At 40.9% G+C, this 18,115-nt stretch overlaps 1 protein-coding gene across 2 annotated transcripts in view; it reads left to right on the forward strand.

Moving 5' to 3' along the window:
- cenpa (histone H3-like centromeric protein A) overlaps positions 1–16,331 on the forward strand; it is a 69,036-nt gene extending 52,705 nt beyond the window's left edge. For both annotated transcript variants that reach the window (XM_033647675.2, XM_033647673.2), the window contains one exon: positions 13,698–16,331. In XM_033647675.2, coding sequence (XP_033503566.2) covers positions 13,698–13,826 — 129 coding nt within the window. In that variant the 3' untranslated portion in view covers positions 13,827–16,331. The remainder of the gene's footprint in view (positions 1–13,697) is intronic.
- The last annotated feature ends 1,784 nt before the right edge of the window (positions 16,332–18,115 follow it).

An 18,115-nucleotide genomic window follows, 5' to 3' on the forward strand; every position in this document is an offset into this window, starting at 1 on the left:
CATTTCTTAAAGTAATGATGGCCACTCGTTTTTCTTTAGTTAGCTGATTGGTTCTTGCCATAATATGAATTTTAACAGTTGTCCAATAGGGCTGTCGGCTGTGTATTAACCTGACAGCAAAAGTTATTTTTGGCATAGATTTATTTTATAAAGCTATTAATTAAAAAATTTGACATGCCTTGACATGAAACTCATTAAAATATGCAGTAATCAAGATCAGAGTATATGTATATAAGTTGAGTGGGTGTGTGGTGTCCCATTCTATTGATTTTGCAAAGCGTGTAATGGACCTGTTATTCTGTGAGGTTGGGTGTGGAAAGACCAATGATTTTGGAAGCGGTGTGTATGCTGCGTGTCAGTTTGGCACGATTGGTGACAGAAAGCATGGTGAAGAAACGTGTAATAGTACAGAAGGATTGGTTGAATGATGCTTTGGTATAGAAGTAGCAGTAGATGGGGGCGACATAGAGTCCTTTGAGTTTTCGGATAGCTAACAGTCTTTGTTTGCTCCTTTTTTGTATGTCTCTGGTGTGCTGATCGAAATTGAGTTTATTGTCCAGAGTTACGCCCAGGTATTTAAAACTGTCCACTGTTTCAACTGTTTGATTGTCAATGATGATGGGGTACTGAGGTGAAGGGGGGGATGATCATTATTTCTTTGGTTTTACTGACGTTGACGTGAAGATGGTTGTCCGTACACCACTGAGTGAAGTGTGTGACTGTGTTGTGATAATCCAGAGCAGAGAGATTGTCAGAGAGAAGTGCAAGAATGACCGTGTTGTCTGAATATTTAAGATAGGTTGTGGTAGGTGATGGGCTTATGCAGTCATTGGTGTAGAGAGTATACAGGAAAGAGCTCAGCACTCATCCCTGTGGAGCTCCGGTGTTGAGGGGGTGTACAGGGGATGTGGCTGAGCCCACCCTCACTGCTTGCAGTTTGTCAGTGAGGAAGTTGTGGATGAGATGGATCAGACGGGGGGGCATGTTGGGATGGTGCCGTTCCCAGATCAACAGGTGTTTCTGGATCGCGTTGAAGGCGGAACTGAAGTCCACAAAGAGAATTCTCACAAAGTTACCTGGTGAGTCCAGGTGCTGGAGGAGGATTCAGATCCTGTCAGGGTCCTCACCCTCTGAAAGGCTTATTTGGTGTTCATGTTGCTGAATTCTGCTTCCAGTTTATTTTTGTATTCCAGTTTGGCTATGAGTATTTCATTTTTAATATTCCTGTTTGCTGTTTTGAAGCTGGCCCAGTCCTTGAGCCTGAAGGTTTTGTGCTTTTCCTTCAGGCTCTGTTTTATTTGTGGAGTGATCCAGGGCTTGGAATTGGGATAGATCCTTATTTTTCTGGTTGGAATGGTGGAGTCCGTACAGAATCTGATGTAGTCTGTGATGACAGAAACCCTGTCATTCAGATCTCCATCGAAAATACTCCGGTCAGTGCAAGCCAGGGAGCCTTGGAGTTGGTTAGTGGCATTCTCCGACCAGTGTGGGGTGCTGTAGCAGTTTGGTTTGTGACGTCTCAGTTCCTGTCGGTAGAGCGGAAGTAAACAGATGATGATGTGGTTGGCAAGTTCAAGTGGTGGATATGAACGGGCTCGGAATGTGTCAGCAATATTCCCATAGCACAGATCCAAGATGTTTCCCCTCCTGGTTGGAATATCCACATACTGTTGAAATGATGGTAACACACAGTCCAGCCTACAGTTGTTGGGGGCTATGTAGACACAGCTGATCACAACAGTGGGGAATTCCCGGAGGAAGTAGAAGGGGCGAAGGGACAGGGTCAGCATCTCCAGGTTGGGTGTGCACACCTTACGATGCACTTTGTTGTTGTTACACCACCTGTTGTTGACATAAACACAGACCCCACCACCTCGTGTCTTCCCCGACAGCCTCGTTCACGTCTCGGACAGAGCAATGATACAGATGTCCTGGAAAGCCCTTTCAAAGCGGCACCTCGCATGTAGCAGGTCCATTTTATTACGGAGTGATCGGACATTGGACATGAGAATGGTGGGGAGAGATGGTTTGAATGGACACTTCCTTACTTGGCAGCGGATGCCTCCACGTCTCCCTCTTTTCCTCGGCTGAAGCTCCAATGGTAGGACAACAGCAGGCTTGGTGTTACTCAGCAGCGAGGCCCGGTGTACCAGGAGTTCATCTCGGCTGTAGGTGAGTAGCCGGTTGCCGGTGTCGGGCTGGAGTGCGAAGTTGTCTCAGATCAGCCATAGAATCGCGAGTAAAACGGCAGACTTATAGAATGATGTCATGGTTGATCAGTCCAGGTTTAGCCAACATAAACATCCACATTTAACACAAAACAACGCAAACATAGAACGATTCTCTCAGTGCAGTTAGTGCTGTCGCAGCAGAGCGTGCGCCATCTTGCATCTTAAGGCTAGCATTTATTTGGTATTGTGTTTGAATCCACCTGATGACTGCAAGTTCAGTATTTACTCTCCTGTTAGTTCTGCTTTGATCCCCGCCAACTCCCAGGGAAAATACCAGTTACCAGTTATGTGTACGTTCTTTGCTAAGTTGTGGGGTAAAGTTGACGTTCAAGGCTTAGTAACAACAACTTGGTTTGTAACTAAATCAGCTACTAAAATTGGTTGCACCATGACTACTTGGGGCATAACCAAACTAGTTTGGTCCACATAAAGTCATAACTAAGGCAAGTAGGCAGGCCATCAGGCTCTTCATGGCATTTTTAGCAGGCAGCCAATGCAGCTGAAATGTTTACCACTGTGTGAGAGTGCAGCCAGAGCAAGCTTGATGTCGTCAAAAGCAAGTCAAGAATTATGAATTGCAAGCAGACTCAAAGAGCTGCCTCTACGCCTAAACATCAGAACCTGCATTCGGCTCTACTCCAAGTGCCTCATAACTGAACCAAATCCAGACATATGGGACCACACAAGTTTAAAAGAAAATGCAGTGATATCTTAAATTGCATGAAAACATAGCAGCAAAAATAACGAAAGGTAAGCTTATCTGAACATTTCTGAGTTATGCAGTAATGTTGTTATTTCTGTGGAAAGAGATCATACATTGGCTATGATCACTGCATTTCCATGGACACAGTGAACAAACAGGTCTGCATAGGCACCATAAAAATTAAATTATTTAACTTTTTCAACCCCTTTTTGGCTCTTATTTACAACCCCAGTTGCAAAATCCTTTTTTATCCTTATCAACTGAATACAGTGCAGGGACGAGTTCAAACTGATGAACTTTAATTTTTTTTTTTTTTTTTTTTTTTTTACAAAAATACGCTGATTCACAATTTAATGGCAACAGCACCTTCCAAGAAAATTGGGACAGGGACAACAAAAAATTTGGGAAATTCTGAAATACTCAAATAACACCTGTGTGGAACATTCCAAAGGTAAACAGGTTAATAGGTTAACAGGTGATATTATCATAATTGAGTATGAAAGGGGCTTCCTTAAGGCTCAGTTGTTCACAAGCAAGGACCGTGCAAAGTTCACCACTTAGTGTAAAACTGTGTGGGCAAATACTCCCAACACTTTAGGAACAATGGGCCTCATTCACCAGCCATTCTTAATGACGCAATGTCTTCTTGGACCCACTTATGCAGTTCTAAAGACGATTCTGACATTCACCAGTGATTTCTTATTTGGAGTTTGTTCATAGGTAAGAACAGGATCTATGCACACTCATGAGCACTCTTACACACATTTGTTGCTGACATGTTTGTACAGAATAATAGTTTTTTGTGTTTTCCTTCACAGTTGTATAATATAGGATTTGTATAACAATAACATTTTGATAATTTTTGCCAAAGCATTATGGCCTTTTGAAATAAACACTACACTAACTCTTCAGTTCACATCAGTAACGCCATCTACTAATTACTGATTGATCATGAAAGAAATTATCACTGGTGAGTCAGGTAGGTGGTACAAAAACTGCTGAAGCAGTGTAGTGAGGTTTTTTATATTAATCGGTAACTTACAGAAACATTGCGTTAGTCCACATTCACCTTTTCTCTGTCTCTCTCTAAACACATATGCAAGGTCGAGCAGTGTTGTGGTGCTCGTCTCTGTCTCTAAGTCCTTACTGTTGTGCTTCAGTTCAAATAAAAACAAGAAATTTGTGCTCTCGAGACAGGACCGCTCAGTGAATAACCTAACTAAGCCCTATGATAAGCTATTACGGCAAGGCTTAACTATACAGACCAATGAGCAGTGATAACTAACACATCTTTGGGGTCATCAGGTGGGAACTTCCTTTCACCAGTGTTTCATCTAGTTGGTCCCACGACACCTCCAGGAGGCTAGACCATGATCTCTGGCGTCCCAGAGACACTCCCCTAATGCCAGCTCTCACTGCTCCCCGCACCGACCCAACAACCTCCTATACCTTACTTACACATGGCTATCTCAGCCTAAACAGCACCTTCAACAAACCCAGGCTCCGTTTATGCGAGCTCCAGATAGTAACCGTGCCAATACTACCTTTCCTAGCACATTCACATACTCACACATACATTTCACACGCTGCATAGCATAACTCCAATATAAGCTAAAGTTAAAGGAGATAGAGAAGATAAACTCACAATATTAACAAACACACTCACCTTGCAGCATGGTCTCAAACAAAAGGGATTCAAATAGGCCACTCCCACACTTAAATAACCTTCCTTTTCCTGGATTTTCTTCTGAGAGGACTGATTGGTGGATCTGTCCACCTGATCTCAAGGAGTTATATACCCTGCTCAGTAGGTCCCCCTGCTGGCCCCCAACTGACATTATTCCTCCTTATCCAGATCAACTGACTAGATCTACTGCTTCATCTGACATTTCCTTCACTGTCTTCCTCAAACTCTGTCCCCGCACTCCGAGTTCCCCCAGGAGCGAGACAGCTGATCTTGCTATGAATCCCCTACACCCCACTTCCACTGGACAAATCCTAGTTTTCCACCCTCGCTGCTCAGCTTCTGCTCCTAAGTCTGCATATCTAAGCTTTTTTATTTCATAGGCTTCTTCCATTGAGTCTTCCCAAGGAACTGTCAGCTCAATGAAATAAACTATCCGTTGACTCACTGACCACAACACTATGTCAGGCCTCTGCTTGGTACAAACTATTTCCTGGGGAACAACAAGCTTCCCCCTTAAATTTACTTGCATTTCCCAATCACAAGCACCTTCTAGGCGGCCACACCGTTGCCTCCTTACTAACTTATCACTTCTGTATTTCTCCCCCTCACAGACAAACTGAATTGCTAAACTCCTATTCTTAAAACCTTCTGAATTTACCTGTCTTCGTTTCCTTTCGATGCCTGCAGCTAAACTTTTCAACACCTGGTTATGTTGCCAGGTTTATCGGCCTTGTGACAAGCTAACTTTACAGCCTGACAAAATATGCTTTAAGGTTGCGGTACCTGAACACAATGGGCATGATGGGTCCCCATTTACCCACAGTTTTAGGCTCTTGGGGGTTGGTAACACATCGTATGTAGCCCCTACCAGGAATCTAATACGATTTTCCTCCATACTCCACAGGTCCCTCCAACTAAGGTTCCTCTTCTCTACACTTTCCCAGTTCAGCCACTGTCCCTGCTTAGCCTGGGCCACTACCTTTGCACCCCTTAATATCTCCTCCTGTCCACGTATCTGTTCCACAACCAGCTTTCTTTTATCTTTAAGATCTGCTTTATTCCATACCAGTTTGCCTGAGCCAAGCCCCAGGCCTCCCCAGCCAAACTGAACATTACCTACAATCTCTGCATGCCTAAGAGCTGCCCCTGCCTCCTGAACTGCTGATCTTGGGTTCTATTTCCTCCCCTTGGTTGGATTTGGAACCACGCTCCTAACTACCACGTCCTTACTCCCAGATAACAACAGCTCTGTCCTGACCTTGGTACATTTAAATTCCTCTGTTAAACTAGATACTGGCAGCTGAAGTATCCCTTTTCCATACAATGCAACACTACTTAGACACCTAGGAGCGCCCAACCACTTCCTAATATAGGAGCTAACCGACCTTTCAATTCTCTCCACAATGGATATTGGAATTTCATAAAGTGACAGTGGCCACATTAACCTAGGATATAGCCCAAACTGCAAACACCACAACTTCAGCTTACCTGGAAGTTCTGATTTATCTGTTCTATTCAGTCCTTCAGCCACATCTTTTCTAAATTTAACCACCTGTTCCTCATCATTCAACTCCACATTGTACCACCTACCTAAGCTCTTTACTGACTTTTCCCTAATTGTTGAGATTTCCTCATCATCTATGACTAACTTCCTATCACTTAACTTCCCTCTACGTATTGAGATGCTTCTAGACTTACTAGACTTGATCTTCATGCTGGCCCATTTGAGGTTCTTATTTACCTTCTCTAGTAGCCTTTTTGTACATGGCATTGTTGTGGTCACCAGTGTCATGTCATCCATGTAAGCCCTAACTGGTGGAAGATGCACCCCGTTCTGCTGTCTCTCCCCACCTACCACCCACTTGGAAGCCCTGATGATTACTTCCATTGCCATAGTAAATGCTAATAGAGAAATTGTACACCCTGCCGTAATACCTATTTCTAGCCTCTGCCAACCTGTTGTGAAACCTGCCGTACTTAGACACAACCTAATATCCTGAAAATATGCTTTCACTAAAGTAGCAACTACTTGTGGCACTTTGAAGTAGTCAAATGCACTCCAAATGAGGCTATGTGGTACTGAACCAAACGCATTTGCAAGATCTAAAAATATTACATGCAGGTCCCTTTTTTTAATCTTCGCTCCCTGAATCTGATGCCAGATCATGCTAGTATGCTCTAAATACCCTGCAAAACCTGGTATTCCTGCCTTCTGCACCATAGTATCTACTAAGCTATTCCTTTCCAAGTAGCTAGCTAATCTCTGCGCTACTACACTAAAGAAAATCTTCCCTTCTACATTCAAGAGAGAAATCATCCGGAAGGTCTACGGACTCCTTCTTCTTAGGAATGAGGACACACCCTGCCCTACGCCATGCTCTTGGGATAATTTGTTTCTCCCAAACTATTCTTAGCTGTTTCCACAAAAATTTAAGGATATCAGGGGCACTTTTATAAACCTGGTAGGGGACTCCATTAGGCCCTGGGGCCGAAGAAGCCTTTGCACGCCTGACCACCTCCTGAACTTCCTTCCACCTAGGTGGCCTGACATCCATCTCATGCTCTATCCTTCCTAATGGAGGCATATCCGGTGGAAAACCTACTGTCCTATTCTTCTCTAAATCTGAATATGTATTTCTCAAATATTCTTCAACCTCTAGCCTTGCTACTTAAAGCTGCCCTCCCTTTCCCTGGCTAAACAATCCTTAAAAAACTTAAAAGGGTCCCTGAATAAAGCTGTCCTTACATATTCCTTCTTCCTCCTCTTTTTCTTGAGATGCTCTGCCCTTCTAAGAGCTGCTAGCCTGCTTCTCAACTGCTCTCAACCTGCTTCTCTAAAAACGGAAAAAGTCTGTCCTTTGCATTTTAAAAACCTTATGCGTTTTTACGACGACGTTATTGAAACGATCCTCGTTCACATGGAGCCGCAAAATCTACTGGAAACGCTGTAGAATGCACGCCAGGCCAATGGGTGGCAGTGTAATTTTGCAAAGCAACACCACGGCATGACGCCATGCGCCTGTGCTGAAGTGCCTTCCTCTACCACGCGGTGATTACAAACCAAAACAATGGTGAAAGCATGCGCGGATAACTTTGTCTGGATGGATGACGAGGTCAGGGTCAACAGGGTGAGCAGCACAAACAGAGCTCGGCATTGTTGTTATGACAGTCAACTTTCTCGTGCATGCCTAGTGAATGGAACCGTAATGTGCATGTGCGAAAAGTCTCCGTTTTCAGAGGAACTGCGTAATGCAAGTTTACATGACAGTGGAGATGCTGCTGTTTCCAAAAAATTCCACTCTGGAACCCGTTTTCAAAATGTTGCGTTTTCTGGCACCCAAAATGCCGCTGTCGTGTAAACGATCGGCCAAAATCCAACTAAAATTTACCGCATTCATTTGAAATCGTTATTGTATAAACGGGACCTTAGGAAGTACTGATCAGTGCGGCTACTCTGCCCTTTCTTTGCCACACACTTCTTCTTTCCCTGATGAATTCTGAGGCCTTTTATTGATATACTACTATAATGCTTAAAGTTTGCCGGGCGGTTCCAACTTTATTATAATGGATTACAAGAATCAAATTCAGAGTGAGTGTATATTTTCAAAACCAATGTTGTCAGTTGTCAGTTTGAACATTAAATGTCTTGTTTCTGCACTGCATGAATATATGTTGGATAGGATTTACAAATCATTTCATTCTGTCTTTATGTTTTACACAGGGTCCCAACTTTTTTGAAAGACTAAAACCGACAGCTTTTCTCTCACTATTGATAACTCCTCTGTTTCACCCTCCCCCCAGGTTAAGAGTCTGGTTGTCATCCTTGACAGCACACTATCCTTTCAATCCCACATCAATAACATTAAAAGGATAGTGTGTTGTCATCCTTGACAGCACACTATCCTTTCAATCCCACATCAATAACATTACCCGGTCTGCCTACTTCCACCTACGAAACATCAATCGTCTCCGCCCCTCCCTCACCCCCCACACTGCCGCCATCCTTGTCCACAGCCTCGTCACGTCCCAGTTATTGTAACTCTCTCCTCTTCGGCCTCCCTCACAAATCCCTCCATAAACTTCAACTGGTCCAGAACTCAGCTGCCCGTATCATTACTCGAACCCCCTCCATCCACCACATCACTCCTGTCCTCCATTGGCTCCATTGGCTCCCGGTTCAGTTCCGTATTCAATTTAAAGTCCTCCTGTTAACATTTAAGGCCATCCACAACCTTGCCCCCCCCATATCTGTCCGACCTACTCCATGTTCCCACTTCCTCCCGCTCCCTCAGATCCTCTTCCTCCACACACCTGTCTGTCCCCTCTGCCCATCTCACCACCATGGGGAGCAGAGCATTCAGCCGCTCTGCTTCCCGTCTCTGGAATTCATTACCACCCCAACTCAGAAACATCGATTCATTCCCCCATTTCAAATCACAACTCAAAACACATTTGTTTAAAACTGCCTATTCCATCTGATGCCAATTGCTGTTACTTTCTATTGTGTTTTTTTTTTTCCTTTTAATGTCATTTTGTGTATCTGTACGGTGTCCTTGAGTGCCAAGAAAGGCACCTTCAAATAAAATTTATTATTATTAGAAACAATAATATTCAGTATGTAAAGCTGCAGTACCTAGCTACCATCTTTTGGCAGTTATTTGGTAACATAATAGCCTACATAGTTAGAATGTATCATACTACATGTTAACAGTTGGATTTTATTAAAACCATTTATTTACAGAAATGGAAGGACACTCGGAGAGAGGCCAAGCCAATAGTTGTGTCTTCTATGATATGCAAGGATGCATGGATATATTCCCAAAACTACATGATTTATGTAAATGAGAGCTTTCAATCAACTGCTCTCTGTAGCATGTTTGAGCAACGACATGTGTAGACTACACCAGAGGATTCCTGGTACTGGTGAATGTGGATTGTATATGGAGACATTGTAATTTTAAATTGACTAATCTTTGGCACTAGTTAACTTTACTACCATCTTTTGAATTTTAAGATTCATGGCATTTATTAGGTCACTTCTGTGGGGGAGGTAATTACCTTGGGCTATTTGTACTCAGATGTCAAATATGATCTGAAAAATCTTCAGACAAGTCTGGAAATTTGAAATGAAAAATGTGTAGGAACTAGGAGTGTTTGAGATCATAAACGGTTATGAAAAATGAGTTCACGAAAAAACGTTTGGAAGCGCTTTATTTTAAGGTCCTTGTAATAAGTGTTAGTTAATATGTAATAAGGCACTTATAACTCCTTATAAGATGCTTATTAACATTATTAAATGTTTAATAAGACTATTTAAGTGTTAATAATAGCATTATAAACATGTTAATTGTTAGATTATAAGACATTTATAAGCACTTATAAGAAACAGTTAATAGACTGCTTAAGAACGTTAATAAAATCCTTATGAGTTTCTTACAATTGTTTATAATAGCATTACAAACACATTTTTGTTGCTTTATTAAGATTAAAACATACTTTATTATGCATTTATTAACAGTTAACTATGCATTTATTAACAGTTAACTATAGTTTTTGCAGCTACCGGATCTAAAGCGAGAACAGTGCCTTATTGATCTTAATAAATCCTTTATTATGCACTTATTAACAGTTAACTATGTTTTTTGCAGCTACCAGATCTAAAGCGAGAACAGTGCCTTATAAAGCTTAATAAATCCTTTATTATGCACTTATTAACAGTTCATTCTGGAATGAGCACTACATGTGGTCAAGGTTGATAAAATGTGAAGAAACAATTGCATAACAATATAATGTTTTAGCAGTGAAACACGAAAACACACTTTAACACAGTTCTTTTGAAATTTTTTTTTTGTTGTTGTCATCATTTATGCATGAATGGCAAAGAGAACATTTTATAAAACATTGCCTAAAACAGGCCATTGAAAATAAAAATATAGAAGTAAAATCATTAATACTTTCAACATTGAGGTACATTATATATTCTATTGTATGATTTACAGTCATGTGATTGTAGCCGAGCGCAGGTAGGGCACGATAAGCACGCCATTTATCGCTAATGATGGATGATCCTATCCTGACGTGGTGTGCAATGAGTGGGAGAAGGTCTTTTCGACCTCTTCTTTCTACAAGGCGCAGCACTGGCTTTGCTCTCTTGTTCCTCTGCTGCTGCACACCAAGCATGCCGAACACCCATTTCCATCTTCTCCAAGTGCCACCGATTCTTCCTCTCCCATACTTTTTTGATAAAGCAACCAAATAAAGCAAACCAATAAAGCAAAAAAAGGAAACAGCTCATGTAGTGTAATGAACAACTTCCAGGCAAACATGCTTTTGAACTAAGTTCAATTTAAGACACAGGATCCTTTCAAAGTATTTTCACTTTTTAGAATACTGTCTAATGGTATTGTCACTGTGATAATCTGCCAATTAATTGTTGTATGTTTGTATGTTACAAACCAGTGGGTGATGTCATGGTAGTTACGTCCACTTTTTACAGTCTATGCTAGAAAGGAGTACTTGTGTAATTGTTTTATGTTATTTTTCTTTCTTTATTATTTAATTAAATGCAATCCAGTCTTTCATGAATGCACACTGGAATCAATGTGGGGCAGCATGGTATATAGGTTAAGTAGCCTGGCAAATACCTACAGACTGGCAGTGAGTCCAAAATAGTCCTTTTTTTCTTTTATTATTGTTTTTTTTTTTTTTTTTTTTTTTTTTTTTTTTTAATTAAAACCTACCTCAGTTTTTATGTTATAGTTGCACTTTTTTGTGGATGTGATTACTGATGTTTTAAATCACATGTTCAGAATGTGTTTTACAATATATATTGTACCTCAATGTTGAAAGTATTAATGATTGTACTTCTATATTTTTATTTTCAGTGGCCTGTTTTAGGCAATGTTTTATAAAATGTTCTCTTTGTGGCTGCCATTCATGCATAAATGATGACAACAAAAGAAACAAATTTTCAAAAGAGCTGTGTTAAAGTGTGTTTTTGTGTTTCACCACTGAAACATTATATTGTTATGCAATTGTTTCTTCACATTTTATCAACCTTGACCACATGTAGTACTTCCAGAATGAACTGTTAATAAGTGCATAATAAAGGATTTATTAAGCTTAATAAGGCACTGTTCTCGCTTTAGATCCGGTAACTGCAAAAAGCATAGTTAACTGTTAGTAAGTGCATAATAAAGGATTTATTAAGATCAATAAGACACTGTTCTCGCTTGAGATCCGGTAGCTGCAAAAAGCATAGTTAACTGTTAATAAGTGCATAGTTGACTGTTAATAAATGCATAATAAAGTATTTTTTAATCTTAATAAAGCAACAAAAAAATCTTAGTAAAGGTTTAACAATGACATAATATGTAAGTTAGTTAAACTCAATAAATGTGTTTGTAATGCTATTATAAACAATTGTAAGAAACTCATAAGGCTTTTATTAACGTTCTTAAGCAGTCTATAAACTGTTAACAAGTTTCTTATAAGTGCTTATAAATGTCTTGTAATCTAACAATTAACATGTTTATAATGCTATTATTAACACATTGTCTTATAAAACATTTAATAATGTTAATAAGCATCTTATAAGGTGTTATAAGGACCTTATTACATATTAACTAACACTTATTACAAGGACCTTAAAATAAAGTGCTGTTTTTTTTTGTTTTTTTGTTGTTGTTTTTTAGTGGGGAGGGGGGGTGATACTAATTGTTGACTAACTGTGATAGACTGTGTTACCTTCTCCAGTCTGGCGCTCTGAACCGTAGTTGGGAGACACTGGTTTTCTGTAGATTATCTTTACAACTTGGCTCGTTGCTGGTAAGTAGCTCTAGGAGTCCAGACCAACTCTGCTTGAAGAATGAGGATGCAGAACTGATGTCCGTGCAGAAGCACATTTATTTCTCCTCTACAGCAGGAAAACACAGCATAACGCAGGGCCTTCTCACAGAGACTATGCTGTAACTGGAGCCTATCTAAACACTGTAAACAGACTGCAACCACTGATAGCATGAACAGTACTATTTTCACGGTGCATTCCCGTCCGTACACTCTATACGCCGTTTTACTTCCCACAACATCTACTACATCACAGCCACTGTTTTAAAGCGAAGGGCTGGCCGGTAACAACTGTGAATATGACAAGAAATGGTGTGAGACCGGGTTTGGCAACGGGTCAGTAGCCTACGTGATCCACTCTGTTAAAACGGCGTGTTGGTTAAATGGCCCGTTCAGGTGGTATAACTGGGGCTTTACTGGTATAATGCAATAGCACCACCCAGCGGTGAAACCCGTTTACACGAAAAACATTACCCACTCTAAACGTTTAGAGATTTTTGTTCATGAACTCACCCCTAGTAGGAACCCCATACTTGGCATTGTAGCACATCCTAGAAAGCTAGATCAATTAAAACATATCAATAAATAAGGTCTCAACTGGATTACTGTTTTGCAAAATGGAATGCAATGAATGGAAAAAAATGATGCTTTTTCATTGGTAAATGAATTTGCAGCACTATAGTGCCTTGGTCTTCAAACCACTCAAAGCGCTTTTACACTATGTGCCACAATTATCCATTAACACACCCCTTTACACACTGGTGGCCAAGGCTACTGTACAAGGTGCCACCTGCTACTCGTTTTTTTATTTATTTATTTATTTAGTTAGTTAGTTAGTTAGTTAGTTAGTTAGTTAGTTAGTTAGTAATTGAGACATTCACACATTGCTCAGCCATCGGGAGCAATTTGGGGTTTAGTACCTTGCCCAAGGATACTTAGGTATGTGGACTGGAGGAGCCGGAGGTCGAACCACTGATCTTCCAGCTAGTGGAAGACTCTCTAACGCTCTAACTGCTGAGCCATAGCTGTCACAGAGAAAGGCTGACAGAGACCATACAGTAAATGGGCAGGGAATTGCAGAATCAGTTAATAATTGTCTGTGGGTTAGTCACAATGAGTGCCCCTTTGACTATTGTCAATAAAGAAATCTTCATTGGTGCGGCTTTTATGCCAATAAGTTCATTTCTTTGGTTTAACATCTCCTGTTTTTTTTTTCTCCTTGTCCTCCCAGGCTGCAGAGGCGTTTCTCGTCATGTTATTCTCAGATGCCAACCTGTGTGCCATCCATGCCAAGCGGGTCACAGTGTTCCCCCGTGACATTCAGCTAGCCAGGAGAATCCGTGGAGTGGATAACCTGTAAAAACAACCCAGTACAGAGTGGACAAGCCAGCAACATTCTTCCTTCTTCACTCTGTTCTGGTGCTATGATACTGCATAGTTTGGAATGTGGGTTTAAATTTTCCTGAGAAAAGAAATCATATGTGTTGGTAGATCATCAGAGGTTTTATGAAAAGATACCAAGTTCACGTTCAGGTCCTTTGTGTTTGCTTCAGGTCACCTTTACAAATTGAATAAGCAGATGTATCTTTTCATACTTACTGACTAATATTATAGATCTGCTATGTTTGTGTGATATCTGTGTTGTGTTAATTTTGATATATTTTTAATGTGTACACAATGTTACCCATTCAAGAAAACTTGTTGATAAAAAGCAAATCTTTTTCTATTACATTCCTGATGTCTTAAACTGGTTTGTCATTATTTCATGTCATTACACATCTTTGTATGATGTTATCAGGAATGTTGTTTTTCACTTAAATAGAAAGGCATGCCAAAGAGGCCAATTTTCTTCAAACTCAGTCAAGGGATTGAGGGATTTTTTTTTATACTTCCTGGTGTCCATTTGAATTTATTTATTTATTTTTTTTAAATTGGTCCTTGAGGGTGGAGATGGGTGGCCAATCAGATCTGATAATACCTGCACTCTGAGCCAGCTGGGGCACCCTGTGAGGCAGGAAGAACAGGTGCTGAACTTAAGTATAGATGCTGTAAGCGTGATCTGTCTACAATAAAATTAAAGCAGATCTCAGGTTAGTGCTCACAGATGAGAATGGGTCCGAAAACCCAGAGAAGTGAAAGCCAACAGGTAGTCTGAAAGAGAAACAGGTCCCCATGTACCCATATGGCATTTTCTGTAACCTGTTCTTTTAGGACCCTAATGGTGTCTAATTAAGAATTTGTCATGTTGCCTAGGTCAACTAATGACCTATGGGTTTCCTACTTTCTCATATCATGCCAGGAAACAAATGGAAAGGGAGGATGAAGATGTCTGTGTCCAGGATCCTTCCTACTGCCAACTTGAAGACCAGTTTTATGGCATGCAGGTAGAGAACAACCATGCTGTCTGTCTCCTGGTCTGACTGGAGGGCATGGATCCCGGTGACTTCAACTTGGCACAAAATACCCCAATCCATGGTAGCTTATATTCCTGACAAACGATCTACCAATACAAGACCTTATCGAAGTTTACTAGGTGTGAATCAGTCAACTTCATTCTCCATCTGATGATGACATTAAGTGATGAGCTGTTTCCTCCCTGATGAGAGCAGCTGTCTTGCACTTTGCCAACTAGGTTATTGCCTCTTTACTCCCCCAGACCTAAGGTACATCTCATGTCTCTTTGTTGTAATTTCCTTGCACCTCTTGAGTCATTCTGTTGTGCCATTTCAAAGACTGTCTCTAAGCTCTTCTGTGCGTTCCAATACCCGTACTACCATACTATATAGTACGCCAGAAATAGATTTAGTGGGTGCGCTCTGAATCACTTACTTTTTCTTTTTACTTTAAGTAGGTACTGCAACTGCCCTTGAAAAGTATATACTGTTGGATGCAGTATGAACACAACTGTGACTTACTGTTTTCTTATAACAGTACGCCCTGAACTTTGACCCTCTTACTCAAATATCTGTTACCATGGAAATAAAACAAATTGCTTTTCACCGAGTCAACCCTGACAGCTCTGCTGCTGTTGTTTTACACTAAGTACTAACTGCATCCATTGTAGACTCTAACATACTATATTCACGATAGTAAAATGACTGCAGGCTACAGTCATGGTAATCATAAGTGCAAGAAGCTTCTTCAGTTCTAAATGACTGGTACGGAGTTGCAGGCTTTAAACCCTGTGTGGGTGTGGACCCTTGCAAAGTCGTAGGGGGCAGAAACTTGTCCACCCCAAGGACAAAACACTGAGACATAAGCAGAGTAATGTAGTGTATGCAGTTCAGTGCAGCCAGGAGTGCACAGATTTATACATTAGGGAAACAAAACAACCACTCCACAAGCGCATGGCACATGAGACCCAGCTCCTCCTTCTCCTCCTCCTCCTCCTCCTTCATCTTCTTCCTCTTCTTCTGCCTCTTCTGCCTCTTCTTCTTCTTCTTCTGGGGAGGGCCAAAATACACTCCAAAAAGAATGCAGATTCTGGTTTTAATGAATCTCATTTTTGCAAATGCTAAATTAGAGATTAGGAAAAGCCAGAAAAATAATGTTGTTGGAGTGGGCTGGACTGATGCAGTGCTCTGTCTGAAGGGTTTGGTGACAGCTCGTCTGAGGGTCAAACATGCATTTTATAAACTGACCAATAATTTGAATGGTTTTAGAGATGTGTGGGCTGTTAGGCAGGTTCTGTGCTCACTGGGGAAGAATGGCTCTTTGGGGCTGAATTTTTAGAAAGGTAGATGTAGTTTTTTAGGTTTTGTGTGATTCGTGTATATGTGGAAATATTAATGTTTGATTAATTTATTCTGAAATAGGTTTTTAACCAACTATCAGAATGTCTCACAAATAAAGTTGTTTTCGAATGGGAATCTTCTGCTTCTGCTTCTGCTGCTTCTTCTGCTGCTTCTGCTTCTCCAATCAATCAATCAATTTTATTTATAAAGCCCAATATCACAAATCACAATTTGCCTCACAGGGCTTTACAGCATACAACATCCCTCTGTCCTTATGACCCTCACAGCGGATAAGGAAAAACTCCCCAAAAAAACCTTTAACGGGGGAAAAAACAGTTGAAACCTCAGGAAGAGCAACTGAGGAGGGATCCCTCTTCCAGGACGGACAGACGTGCAATAGATGTCGTACAGAACAGATCAACATGATAAATTAACAGTAATCCGTATGACACAATGAGACAGAAAGAGAGAGAGAGACAGAGAGAGATGCAGGATAGACGGTAATGACAGTAGCTTACAACAGCAATAATGAAAGTAATATAATTAATATTACAGGCTATTTTGGTACAATATGTTGAAAGTATATCAATATCTGATAGTATACATATGTGACAATAATCATGTGTACAATAACAGTAGAAGTATGACTAATGATAGCAGCAGCAGCAGGAGGCATCTGGCAGGACCACGACGGCAGCACAACCACACACGTCACACTATCCAGGCACCGCTGCAATATAAGTTAACCTGCGAGACAGTGGAGCACAAAGGCTCTGGAGAAGAAGCCGAGTTAGTGACATGCAGTATGGCTGAGTTAGAAAGATGCAGTAACAGGACATGAGAGAGAGAGAGAGAAGGAGAGAAGGTGCCCGGTGTATTATAGGGGGTCCCCCGGGAGACTAGGCCTAAGTCAGCCTAACTAGGGGCTGGTACAGGACAAGCCTGATCTGGCCCTAACTATAAGCTTTATCAAAGAGAAAAGTCTTAAGTCAAGTCTTAAATGTGGAGACGGTGTCTGCCTCCCAGACCGTAACAGGAAGATGATGCCACAGGAGAGGAGCCTGATAGCCGAAGGCTCTGGCTCCTGATCTACTTTTAGAGACTTTAGGGACCACGAGTAACCCTGCATTCTCAGAGCGCAGTGTTCTGGTGGGATAATAGGGCAATATGAGCTCTCTAAGATATGACAGAGCTTGACCATTTAGAGCTTTATAAGTTAACAGTAGGATTTTAAATTCAATTCTGGATTTTACAGGGAGCCAGTGCAGAGAAGCTAAAACAGGAGAAATATGTTCTTGTTTCTTAGTTCCTGTTAGTACACGTGTGACTTACTAGAGCTACCTGATAATAGGGAGTTACAGTAATCCAGCCTTGAGGTAACGAAACCGTGGACCAATTTTTCTGCATCTTTTTTGGGTCAGGATAGGCCTAATTTTCACAATATTACGCAAATGAAAAAATGCAGTCTGTGAGATTTGTTTTAAATGAGAATTAAAAGACAAATCTTGGTCAAATATTACTCCGAGGTTTCTTACGGTAGTGCTAGAGGCCAGAGAAACTATGTCGTCAGTCTCTGAGTTGTTTGGGGCCAACTTCAGTTTTGTCTGAATTTAACATCAGGAAATTGGTGCTCATCCAGGTTTTTATGTCTTTAAGGCAATTATGAAGTTTAGTTACTTGATTAGTTTCTTCTGCCTTCATCTATAAATACAATTGTGTATCATCCACATAACAATGGCAATTTACAGAGTGATTTCTAATGATGTTACCTAAAGGAAGCATATATAGAGTGAATAGGATTGGTCCAAGCACAGGACCTTGTGGAACTCCAAAACAATCTTTAGTACGTAAGGATGATTCATCGTGAACATTAACAAACTGAAAACGATCAGATAAATAAGATTTAAACCAGCTT

Source organism: Epinephelus lanceolatus, chromosome 19 (genome assembly GCF_041903045.1).
Source record: "Epinephelus lanceolatus isolate andai-2023 chromosome 19, ASM4190304v1, whole genome shotgun sequence".
NCBI lineage: Eukaryota > Metazoa > Chordata > Actinopteri > Perciformes > Serranidae > Epinephelus > Epinephelus lanceolatus.